Source organism: Biomphalaria glabrata, chromosome 3, assembly GCF_947242115.1.
Source record: "Biomphalaria glabrata chromosome 3, xgBioGlab47.1, whole genome shotgun sequence".
Classification (NCBI taxonomy): Eukaryota; Metazoa; Mollusca; class Gastropoda; family Planorbidae; genus Biomphalaria; species Biomphalaria glabrata.
The window spans coordinates 28,886,516-28,899,736 of NC_074713.1; the positions used below are offsets into that span (position 1 = coordinate 28,886,516).

Consider the following 13,221-nt stretch of genomic DNA (forward strand, 5'->3'; position numbering starts at 1 on the left):
CATATTTTCTTTGTTTATTCACAAACATAAAATTAACAACATAAAATGAACATCTAATAATGCAGAATAGCCAGTAGATAACAAGTGAAACAAATTTTATTGCAATTGTTGATCTTGTAAAAGTTCCATCTGTAGTTGATGAAAATCATCATCGGCTTCACTCTCTGATTCACAGAGCAGTTTTAATCTGTCCATCACCAATGTGGCTACGTCATTTAAGTCTGGCTGTCCAAGACAAGAAAATACAGATTGAGTGTATCAACAGTGACAGCTACAGCATCCATAACTTTCAACCTTATAACTCTTGTAGAGAAACAAGTCTTTCTAAAGACAAAGATAAATTATTTTTTTTAATCCAATATATTTACCTGCAAGATATGAAGACCTTTTAATGTTAAAACAACAAGATCTAACATGCCATCACGCATAACATCAGCAACTGCCAAACTCATTACTGGATCCGAGAAACATTTGGTCCATATCAACCTGGTTAGGAAATAAATAGGTCAATACATCTTTGCAATGACTGTCAATATCTGCCCAAGGTAACAAAAGTTGGAAGGTTAAAGTTCAACTGTACCTGTAGCCAGGGTAATATTCATTCATGTCACATGCAGTAGTGTTTGTAAGACTAAGCTGTTCTGGAGTGTTCAAATTGACTGACTTTGAAGTGGCCAGATTTTCTTGAGATCTATTAACAAATTAAAAGAATACTCTCCATAAAAAAACAAAACCTATCAAGTGAAACTGAAATGTTGTACCTAAAGTTAATTTTTTTGCAGTTTGCACACTTGACTGTTGTTTGAACTTATTGATGGTCCCGGGTTCATACCCTGCCCGCTTCCATCCCCCGTCTACGGGAGTTCTGGACTAGGAAGTAAATTATCTTCAACTCTGAAGGAACATCTGAAACATGTAAGACATTTATTAAAAAAAAAATGTTTGCTTAAAATTGAAGTGAAAAGATCAAGGTCTAGTTGAAGAAATTGGCTTGGTTGAAATGTTTTCTGGAACATTTGAGATTCTTTAAAGCTAAAAGGTCCAAATAATTTTTTTTATGCTATATACATATATTAAAAACTTCTCTTTAGACTAAGCTGTTCCGGAGTGTTCAAATTGACTGACTTTGGAGTGGCCAGTTTTTCTCGAGATCTATTAACGAATTAAAAAAATACTCTCCATAAAAAAACAAAACCTTTCAAGTGAAACTGAAATTTTGTACCTAAAGTTAATATGTTAATTTTTTGCAGTATGCACACTGGACTGTTGTAACCAGGGTAATGTGCTAGCTATCTGCCTACATTTGAAAATACCTGGTAAACAGCTATTGATGATGCAAACAGGAAGATTTCTAGTAGTATACATAAAGATGCTCCAAGTCAAATAGAAGAGGACTTACCTAACTAAGCGAGCTATCTGAGCGTCCTTTAGACTTCTGTCCAAGTTACTAGTGTCCTCAGCTCTGTTCCAATCATCAAATCTGCTACCATCAATGTTATCAAAAACTGCTGCCATAGACTTGTGTCGCCGTCTTGAATCAAATTTCTCCTTCAAAAGTTGGGCAAAGTAAATACAAAATAATGAACACAATATTTAAAACAAGATAAACAAAGACAAAGCAATCTAAATTCTATCAACTAATACCTATAACAAAACCTAGCGTTAATTTAGTTGATAAAACAATGGAGATTTATGTCTCATACCTGGTCATAATTGATATTCTCATCACCCTCACTTGAGTGAAACTTGTCACTAACAGGAACTGGAAAAGGGGAATGATAGGGTGTAGATGTCATTAGCGTCACTGGCTTTTCTTGCATAAATTTATAGGCCAGTACAACCTGAAATTGTGACATAATGATTTTATATTACTAAGTTATACCCTACTGATTATGCATAATTGATAATATTTTGATCTCAAGTGCAAATTTGAAAAATATCTGAGTGACAATGTAAGTAACATTTGAGCCTGATGACCCCAGACTCTTATATGCCAGAGAAGGCCAGTGAAAAGTTATTTACTTATAATGTCTCTAAGTCTTTATCAAGACTAAATTTCAATCAGTGCCAAAACAGTTTGTTTTTTATTTAAAGACTTGACAGTTTCAGGTGGTCCTTCAGTCTCATGCACAGCTAGATTTACACATGGATATTTATAAGAGACAAAAGGATAATAACCAAAATGTATTTATTTTAAAATATGTTCTGCCTGCACTCACCTGGCCATAAGTTCCTATCAATATTTCATTCTCACCATCAAAATCTATGTCAGCAACACAGGAACACAAAACAGCATCTTGAGTATTACTAAGTGGCAGAAGGTAGCTGTTTGTCAAACCTAAGTTGACAACATCACTGAAACATAAAAGAGAAACTGGTCTACTATCACTGGAATTTGTCAAGAAAAACTGTCTGATCTACTACTGAAGTCTAATGACAATCTTCAAGCTATGTGGTAACTATGACAACACCTGGATGATGACCAGGTTTAAAAAAGAAAAGTTGTTTGAATGCACATGTATTGACTAAACCTCTGTGTAAACCTCTGTGTTTTGACACAATCCAAGCTTCAACAAGTGTAGGATGTCTTGTTTCATTATTGCTATGGATTAAGCCAAACTTTAATTATTGCTACCTCCATCACTTAGAGGAGGAAAAAGAAACTCTTTCAAATTCTTTATGCCTGTACTCAACCAGCAACTAACTGGTTTGACAAGTTGGAAAAGGCATGAGCTATCTCCCTATTAACAGTAGTTAAAATGCATGTGTTTAAAGAAGGTCAGATTTAATATAAGCATCAAACTTAACAATTTATAATTATGATTAATATACATAATGTGAACCTCGTTAACTATTTTTAATAACAAAAAAAAAAAAAAAAAGAAAGTCTATGAAGTTACCAGAAAACAATAGCCAAGTCAATAGCTGATGTTATCAAAAGATTGAGTGGTTCAGGCTCTATTTCTTTTTCCACAGGCTTTTCATCTTCTTCTAAACAAATAAAATAAAAATAAAACAATCATGTCAGCATGCTTTCATGTGTTGATGATCCTTCAAAACAGATAAAAAGCACAAAGTTACTTTTAAGAATATATTTTTCTTCTTATTGCTGTAAGCTATTCAAAATGAATGAAATGTACTCTTTAATTATTACCTTGTGTGTCTAAAAAATCTGGACATCTTTCTTTAGTATGCTGGTTAAATAAAAGTAAACTAGTTATGAGACTGTCCATTTCAAAGTGCCAAATGTTTTTAATCTCTGAAAACAAAAGGTGATAAAATGAATTGATTCTTAAAATAAATTTTTTATAAATGCATTTTATGATAATAACAGACATTATGAATGCCTGTTCATGTGGTAAGTGCAGTGGACTGTTGTGACAATTATCCACATCAATCTCGTTATCCTCTAGGACCAAGGCATAAATATCTTCATTTCTGAAAGAATGTCAGAAGCTTATAAAATAAAAACAAAGAGAATTTTACTCATTGCACATTTAACTCGTTATGGCACGCTTTGGAATTTAGGGCCAAAAGTTATTTGTTTCATAGAAAGGGAATTTTTAGCTTAGAGACTGTGACGTGACTATTAAAAATAAGACTAGCATTTTAGGAAATGTAGCAAAAAGAAAAAGTTAACAGGCTCAACTACCCTTTATATTGTTGGTCTTTCGCCTGTGTCAATCAGTTTGCTTCTTTGAGTGTTACCTCTGTTTAGACTCATCTGCACAAGGCACAGCACAGAGGCACCTTACAAGTGTTGTTGATTTAGAGAAAAAAAAAACTTTCTCAGTCAGAATAAAGTATCTGTGCAACTCAATGTTGAAACCTTTAAGGAAAAGATTAGTTCTAAGTCTATTGTTGACATTTTTATTTTCACTTTTTTTTTTTGGCTTTTATTAAACTTCAATGAGAAGACCAGTGTTGGGGACATTAAAATTTTTATGGCATGAAATGATTCACAGAATAATAGACCAAGAGTTGGAGGACAGTTCATGTCACATAAATTTAAATACATTTGTGTTTTTTTTTGTACATTAACTCAAGCTTTGAAATTTTTTCTTTATAAAATTTAATAGCTTTAAATAAACAATCTTAATTTTATTCAATAATAAATAAATTCATCAGACTTTTAAAAAGTTAAACATTTATTTAAAAAAAAAATGCCTTAAATCATTAAAGAGATGGTCCTCGCAATTAGTCACATATTTAAAGCTTGGATCAGGACAATCAGACAGTGTGCACCAAATATGAAGCAGATTGTTATAAGTCAATAGTTACCTTTAGTTAACATGTTGACAATGGTTAGAGTCACCAAGCCATTCTGATTACCTAAAACAGACAACCTGTGTGTCGCATCAACCATGCAGAATTCAATCTGGGTTACACTGAAAAAAAAACAACATCACATTAAAATATTTGTATAAAAAGATTTCATTAAGACATTTACCAATATCTTATCTTATAAAATACATTACTTCAAAAAAGAAAATGACTATGTCCTATGTGTATCCCTAGGTTAATCTATTCATGCATGTTAATCAGTGACTTAAACTCTGCCAACTCATTAGTTTTAATAAGTGAAAGAAGACAAAAGTTGTTACCATCCATCAATTTTTTGAAATTCTGGGAAATATTTTTCAGCAGCTTCCTTCTCTTCACAGAAACATAAAGTTTCAGTAGACTGAAAGAAAAGAACTAGACAATAGTTTCCTTGGACTCAATAAACTTTAAGATTTCAATGAAAACTAAAAGATCTACATGGAGTCTGCGCCATGTTTTGTTTTGTGTGAGTAATGGTTCAAGACGTAACAGTGTACAAAAAATATTCAATTCTATTTGGCAGAAACTTTGTCTGAGACTCCAATGATATTTTCAAATGTATTTCAGTAAATGCATCAAGTTGGAGGAATGTAAAGATTAATTCAATCACTTCACTAATTTATAATTAGTAAAGTAACCTTAACATCACTAACAACAGTAACCTATACTTTGCTAATAACAGTAACATAAACTTCACTAATTACAGTAACCTATACTTCACTAATAACAGTAACCTAAGCTGAACATTAAAATAAATAAAAATATAGTTTTGAATTCCATAAAACAAAACAAATACATATTTATAACAGTCATATTAGGACAAGGGACACAATTTCAAATCATTGATCAAATTGGAAGTTATTTTTAATTAACTGCTGGACAAAATTTGCAACTGAAATATTTTATGTCAATGTATTTTCTAAATAATATAATAAATTGCAATTTTCAGCCATAGTATATTAAGTGATCCCAATGTTTTTCAACTAATTTGTTTCTCTATAAAAGCTTCATAATAATCAAATTTATTTTTACATAAGCAATATTGTTATTTGTACTCTAATAGCTTCTGTTAGATAAAAATGTTATTTTATTGAAAACAATAATACTTTTACTTCTAAGCAAATAAAGTAACAAAAGTACCTGCATGAAAACATGTATTTTATGGTCATTACCACCAATAATAAGGCACATTTTTGTTTCACCATCTTTCTCATAGATTCTTGAACCAGGAACAAAAAAAAAATAAAACCAAATGGTTAACTAGATCAAAGAGGACTTCATATTAAATTGTATTTAGTAGTTGCATTATAACAAGTCAATTCATATTCTTACTTACAAATGATGTGTTAGCTTGAAAGGAATAAAATCAAGACTCAAGTGTTGCCTGGAAGATTCTGTAAAAAAAAATGTTATAGATACATTTAGTCATTTAAAAGTAACATTTATTTTTGGAAAAAGTTTTAATAAGTTAGGCTTTGATTCCATAAAGTAACAAAAGAATTTAGCCTACGATTAATGGCATCCATAAAGTTAGAGTACATTTCTCTTGTTGACTCTCTTGCAGGTAAGAAATAAATATTCATGTAAGCATTTGGAGATTTTTCTTCATAGGATGTTTCTATCTGCATAGAAGACAATCTCAATGTGATTGAGTTTCTACTGATAAAGACTGTTTAAAGATTTAAAAAAAAAAGACTAGATAATGGAGGATTACAAGAACTCCTAAAACATAGATATAAGTCTACATAGGGGCGTTTTTGGCTGAGTGATAGAACACTTGGCTTCTGAACCAAGGGGATCTCAGGTTCAAATCTATTTGATGAGTTTGGGAACGCCCCTGAGACCAACCAACTCTAATGGGTACCTTACATTAGTTGGGGAAAGTAAAGATCGTTGGTCATAGTGCCAGCCATATGACACCTTCATTAACTATTGGGTATCAAAACAGATGACCTTTACATCATCTACCCTATAGATTTACTTTAGATGTCAACTAAAGAGATTGGACCAGAGGACACAGAGCATGTTCTAGGCGCATCAAAGATGTGCTAATACAAAATTAATAACTAATAATAATAAATTTATTTTTTAATAGCTTCAACAGTTGCAGGAATTCTACAACTTTTACTAATAGACCTCTTTATTAAATCTCACAAAAACTAGACAATCTTTACAAAAACAGCTAATCAAAAAATGTCTTTGTGAGCACCACTATCTATAGTACTCACCTTTAAGTAAGAGTAAGCCAAAATAACCCTGTTGTTGATTACATTGCTACAAATGACATCAACAGATACTATTTCTATTTCACCTAGTGAAGATATTACAAACATTGAATAGCAGTCAAAAACAAAACAAAAAATCTTCTATGACTAATTACTCAAGAAAATGTAGAAATGTTAATTCCTATTCCAATTACACCCCCTGTCTGAAAACACTCAGCTGCCATCATTCCTAAGCAAACTGTTCAAAGCAATGTTTTAAAAATAGAGACAAATATTGAAAAATACAATTGTGCAGAATTACATTAGTATATAAATTAAAAGTAAGGAGTCATGAATACACAAATGATTTGGCATTGTAAAGTGCCCTTTAAAAAAGCTAATTTGATCATCTTTCATTAATTTTATATTTTAAAAAATTAGTTTGTTTTAGTACACAATAAGTTAGCATTTGAAAAAAAAAAACATATATAGGATCAAATAACAAATTTTTTTTTTAATAAAGGATACTTTAAAGAATAATCTTAAATGTAGTAAACTTTGAGAAAATATTTTCACATAAATTTACTTTCTCCACCTTAAATTACTAGATACTGCTACAGAAAATCATTTAAGTTCTGCATGAGCTCAGTTCAAGACTCTATTCCAGAGTTATTGAGTATGACTAATGACTTCAATGCTAAGAAGACCTGATGTCTACAAACACATTTTCTTTTGTCGACTTAGTACAAAGATGTATTATTTCTATGTGACTGTGTTAAATGCTACATGATTTGATAATAGAATGCAAATAAGTCAATTGTTTGAGGGAATGAGTCCTAATAACATAAAAACCATATTAATTCTACATGAAATAGAAAAAGTGTTTCTCACCTGTTTCAGGAAAAGAGCTGATGTCAAAAAAGACATCCTCTTTTGTCACTGGAATCAATCTGTTGTCAAAAGATTTCTGATATTCCACAGTGACAAAGTGTCCGTCAATAGAAACAGCAAGCAATTTGGTGATGCCATCTTCAGATGCCATTTTAGCTAATCCATATATATTGGTCTGAGAACGTAAGCCACTAAAGTGGGCATCAATCCAATAGAACTGTTTGGTAGCCACAGCAGTATTCATGATGAATTATTATGAACTTGTGAACTATTAAGAACATCAATTTCTAAACAAACAAATAAAAAATTTTGTAAAAAAAAATATATTAATAAAAATTCATGATTAGAAACTTGCCCGGAGTGGTGTCTCAGAGGTAAAGTGCTTAGCTTCTGAACTTAGGTGTCTCAGTTTCAAATCTCAGTGAAGACTGTCATTTTGAACTTCAAATTTTGTATACCTGTGTCCACCCAACTGTAATAGATATACCTGATATTAATGGAAAACGTAAAGGCTGTTGGTCATTGTGCTGCCCACAGAAGTCAGACAAAGAAACATCATCTGCCTTAAAGATTGCAAAATCTGAAAGGGGTCCTTGGCCACAATGTGTGTACCATCATAACTAATTTGATCAAAATATGAGTGCACACAATTTGCTATTTTAAAAATTATTTGCATGCATTACATGCAAGCATTTAGTGGTTCTTGAAAACATTGGCTTTGCCAAATTTAATTTTATTTTTAAAATGGGGGTTAAATTGCAAAGAAGTAGATGATGTCCATACCAAAATATTTTGATGAAAGAATATGATTATTAAATCTGTATCAAGATTATATATAATTTATATATATTTCTACTAACTATAGTACTGTACTTAATGTTTATTCATAAAATTTCTGATAGCAAAACATGTGTACTAGATCTACCATCCTATTCCAGATCTAGAGGCAGAGTAGATTTCTGTTAGTCAAGAATCATTTTTAAACCATTCTCCTTGAAGGTCACCAAAAAGATCATCTTTGGCATGGGGTTGCCCCCATGTGGAATAAGTATCCAACCCAGTGTAGTTGTCAAATTGTTAGTAAAGTAATGCTTCTATAATTTACATGCCAGCCTTCAGCAGAAATGCTAAAATATGGGGGACAGTGCATTGTTAACAGAATGACTGATCTCTTAAATCTCTGTTGGCGAACTTCAAAAGTCCCAGAGGACTGGCAAAAAGGGAGAGATTGTAAAGCTTCCAAAAAGGGCAACTTGGCAGACTGCAACAACTGGAGGGGCATTACTCTCCTCTCTGTCCCGGGCAAAGTTTTCAGCACTGTCTTGTTGAGACGGCTTCAACAGTCTGTAGAACAAGCAGGTTTCCGAAGAGGCAGATCATGTACAGAGCAGATTTCCGTTCTACAAAATATCATAGAACAAAGTCTTGAGTACCAACAACGGCTATCGATCAGTTTCGTGGACTTCAAAAAAGCGTTTGATAGTGTCCACCGAGAATAACTATGGAAAATAGTTAGAGAATACGGCATCCCAGAAAAATTCGTCCAGATCCTACGACACCTTTACAGTCAGTCTAGTTGCTGCATTAAAACAGAAAAGGGAACAACAGAGTTTTTTACAATCGAGACAGGTGTGAGACAGGGGTGCATCTTATCTCCCTTCCTTTTCCTCCTAGCCATCGACTACATAATGAGGAGAGCAATGAACCAGACTGCCTTTGGTATTCCATGGCGTGAACAACTCCGATTGATGGACTTGGACTTTGCTGATGATGTTGCACTACTCGGGGCTACAAATAAATGCAATCAAGAAATAACGGAGAGCCTAGACAGAGAGGCACCCAAAATTGGCCTCCGCATAAACTTGGATAAGACTAAAATTATGCGAGTGGGATATAAGGCAAAGGGTGTCCCCGTCAGACTTGGCGAGTCAAAGCTTGAAGAGCTGGACAAGTTCACATACCTTGGCAGCATCATAACAAATGATTGAGATGCTTACCACGATGTAGCATGCCGAATAGGAAAGACAGGGAGCATTTTCCAAAGGCTGCGGCCTATTTGGACTAGCCAAGCCATTGGACTCGAGACAAAAATACACCTTCTCAACACAATCGTCATTCCAACTGCTACATATGCATGTGAGACATGTATTATTTGGCGACAAACCTTCATGGAGGACCTCAGAACAGTGGACACCAGGTGGGAGGAGGCTTCAGACATTGCCAGTGACAGATCTTTATGGAGACAGCTTGCCGCCCAATGCGCCGAACGGAGCGGGAGGACCTAGGTCTAAGTCTAAGTCTTCAGCATAACATGGGTATTTGTAAGTTAGTGTTGCCAGTGTATGCAAATTATGGAGCAAAGGCACCTTTGATGAAAGCAATCAAGGAGCCTTAGAACCCTTTTAGAACCCTTTTATAGAGCACCTAGGACCAGTGGCGTAGCTAGGGTGGGGGGAGGAGGGGGAGAATTTGAAGATCCCCCTGGGCCCCCGCCTGAGGCCCCCAAATGAGTGTCCAATATTTGTTTTTAAATATATTAAATATTACGTCACTGTAATGTAATCTTGCTTTTCACGTTGTTGTATAAATTAGTGACCCTGTTGCATGTAATCCACACAGATTGTTAACTGTTTCCGTGCGGTATTACTCTCAATTTCAAGGAGTAGCGCTGACTAGTGCCATGTTACTCTCAAGAAGTAACTTGGTATATAGGGTAGTTTATTTCATCATCCTTATCAATAAAGAAGAAACCTTATAAGAGCACTGAAAACAAAGGAGACCAAGAACATGTCGAATAAAAGTATCACTATTCAGATGATTCATACAAAGATACAGCAGCCGAAGAAGTGAAAATGTCTTTTGATGAGAGGAATAGTGCTGAAGAGACTTCAGGGGAATACCTTTTACCACAGTCAGAGAAAACATCTGAAGTAAGTGATGATGAGTCAAGTGATTGTCTTCCAAAATTACTTTCTCCAGAAGTGGAAGAAGCTGTAATTAAGTTTAAAGACTTCAGATATATCCAGCATGGAATTTTATCAGAGGAACTGTGAGCAAAGATTGTGTCAAAGGTAGCTTATTTTTCCAAAACAAAGATGAACAGTATTTGTTTCCATTATGGCTTACCCAAAATAAATCAGTTTGAAGATTGACATTATAGTTCACTAGAAAGCTTCCAACAGGAAAGATTTGAAACCAATCTTGGCTCCTCTTTTCTTCACACTTGGGATGTCTGTTTTGTTTTCCATGTGTATTGTTTTCTGGGGCATCAGAAAAGACATCTAGTGCATTGAGCAAACCAGGAGTTGGTTTCACCAAATGCAAGAAACCTGAGAGACTGAAAGAACATGAAGAAGGAATCCACCACAGACACGCTCTTTTGAAGATGAAGTTAGAAGAAGAAAAGCTTAAGGAAGAACCAGCTGAACTGTCACATATGTTTTACATGCAAATTTTGAAAAATCAGTGTGTAGCAGCAGCTATTAAGTACTTTGGAAAACCATGTGGATGTGATAGTAAGTGTATGTGTTTTGAGTGGCTGGTAGTGCAGTGTGTGTGCCTGTGTATGAAATGACCAGTTGACATGGTTGAGTGAACAGCATGGAAAGTGTGTTAGTCAGGACTGTGTAAAAGGAGGTAAGATTCATAACAAGATGCTGGAGTAAAGAAGACGAATAGAAAACTAATAAAATCAATGTGTTAATTGAGACTCTTGTTTTAGTGTGTCTATTACAGTGGACACCTTTGGGTTTCTTCTTGAACCAAGACACCTCTTGGAGTCTATGGATGATTACATGCTGATAAAAAGCTGTGTTACTTTTTCCTGTTTGTTGAAATACAGGCAAATTGCTTGTTCAATGATTTCATTGATGCACAAACACTTTTCATCAACACACCAGTGCCACAATAACAATTGACATATTAAGGAAGATGACTTCATATGGTAATGATGTGTGCTCAAACCTTGTAGCCTCCAACCTAATACTGCTAACTCAGGCCACTTTCATTGCATCATGTGAGAGATCATTCTCAAAGCTCAAGTTCATCAAAAACTATCTCAGGAGCACAATGATGCAAGAAAGGCTTAGCATGGCTTTAATGTCAGCGGAGTCACAAATACTAGGTAGTATCAATGTTGATGATGTTATAGATGCCTTTGCTGCACAGAAAGCACGACCTGAAGCGATATGAATTGAGCTTTGTCACTTGTGTATTATTTCGCCAATAAGCAACCATTTTATTCATTAAAAGAATCTTAATGATTATTTTTTTGTTAATTTTACTGATATACTGTACCAATTTGAATTTAGGCCTATATATTTATTAAGTACATTATCTCATGCCATGATGTTGAATGTTAAAATGCATGGGGCCCCCAAAGAGGTCAATCCCCCTGGGCCCCCGAATCCCTAGCTACGCCCGTGCCCAGGACTCAGAACCATATTAAAGTGTGGTGACTGCTTTATAAATATTCATTCATTGAAGAAAACTATTCCACCATGCTCTCAATTGGAGGCAACCAAAAGCACTGTAGTCCTTAAGAAGACAATTTTCTATTTCTCTAGACAGTGACACATCCTAAAATACTGTGATGCCCAGGTATGTAAAGTGGTTGACAGCAAATAAGGAGGTGGTGATTCACATTGATTTGTGGAGCTGGGTTGGTTTCTTTTGAGGACTTCTGGAACGTACATTTTTTCTTTAAAGTTGATGGTTAGACCAAACACCTCAGCAAATTCATTGGCAGCAAGTTGAAGATCCTGCTCAGAGCATGTTAGATGTTAAAACTTTGAATCTAGTTGACGTTACTCTCTAGAAAAGAACAATATTCGATGATAACACTTAAAATGGTAAATTTCACATCTAATGTTTATGAGAATCTGTGGTATGAAAGTATATTTCAAATTTCATTATATTTATATTGTTTGCTCTTTTTCTTCTTCCTGGTCTCTCTCATTTTTATGTTGGAGGGTTCAGATGACTAGACCAATATATATATATGAGATGAACTGTGCAGTGGTTTCCAAATCAGGGAGCTCTCCATATAGTTTTCTTTCTATTGGGGTGTTTTGGGGCCAGTGTCTTGTACAAGCCTCATAGTAAAGAGAACAGTTTTGAAGGACATGGTCAGCATTCTCTGGTGACACTCCACATGGGCAGATTTTACTGGTTCCAATTTTGAGCTTCCGATAATGTATATAATTAGTATATATTCTATATAATTAGTAGTAGATCAATCTAGATATATATATATATATATATATATATATATATACATATAATATATTAATATATCATTATATAATTATAATTTATATGCATATATTGCCATATATAATATATATATCTAATTATAATAATATAAAATCTAGATATAATATATCTTATTACAACATAAGTCTGATAAGATCATAAGACATCATCATATCATATAATCATGATCATAAGTCAACTAGTCTAGACTGACTCTAACTATAATATTATTAGTATTAGTGTAATTAGTATAGATTATAGATCTTATTAATTATTCTTTATACTTTAATAGTTTATAATGATTGATTATAATTCATATCATAATCTATTGACTATTCTAGATTAGATCTACATCTAGATCTAATTACTAATTTCGTGGTTTCTATATAGCTATAATATAGATCTAGATCTATATCTCTAGACCCTGATTTACTTGATAAAAAGCCCATTAACAGATCTAGTTATAGAGGTCTATCTAGGGTTTGGGAGACTGCCATAGACTATGGAAGAGACATTCCACTTTTTTTAAAAACCTTCCGTAAAAATAGTG

General features: G+C 33.7%; 1 protein-coding gene across 2 annotated transcripts; it reads right to left on the reverse strand.

Moving 5' to 3' along the window:
• On the reverse strand, positions 1 to 13,211 carry LOC106055483 (KICSTOR complex protein kaptin-like). 2 transcript variants are annotated; one of them, XM_056024383.1, is made up of 16 exons: positions 13,105 to 13,211; positions 7,419 to 7,705; positions 6,552 to 6,634; positions 5,834 to 5,945; positions 5,660 to 5,717; positions 5,464 to 5,542; positions 4,605 to 4,684; positions 4,282 to 4,388; positions 3,155 to 3,259; positions 2,901 to 2,991; positions 2,220 to 2,355; positions 1,704 to 1,841; positions 1,400 to 1,548; positions 581 to 691; positions 369 to 486; positions 1 to 225 (listed from the first exon to the last, which is right to left on the reverse strand). In XM_056024383.1, exons 2-16 carry the CDS (start codon positions 7,660 to 7,662, stop codon positions 97 to 99), a joined length of 1,740 nt encoding a protein of 579 aa, XP_055880358.1. In that variant the 5' UTR covers positions 7,663 to 7,705; positions 13,105 to 13,211; the 3' UTR covers positions 1 to 96. The 2 variants fall into 2 exon arrangements, with proteins under 2 accessions (XP_055880358.1, XP_055880359.1); XM_056024384.1 differs by lacking the exon at positions 13,105 to 13,211 and adding an exon at positions 12,810 to 12,826.
• Between the last annotated feature and the right edge of the window lie 10 nt (positions 13,212 to 13,221).

Coding starts and splice junctions, on each gene's coding strand:
- LOC106055483 (XM_056024383.1), bottom strand. CDS start 7,662: ATGAATACTGCTGTGGCTACCAAACAGTTCTATTGGATTGATGCCCAC. Junction 6,635..7,418: donor CAGCTCTTTTCCTGAAACAG/GTGAGAAACACT, acceptor TATCTTCACTAG/GTGAAATAGAAATAGTATCT. Junction 3,260..4,281: donor TGTCAACATGTTAACTAAAG/GTAACTATTGAC, acceptor TTTTGTTTTCAG/AGATTAAAAACATTTGGCAC.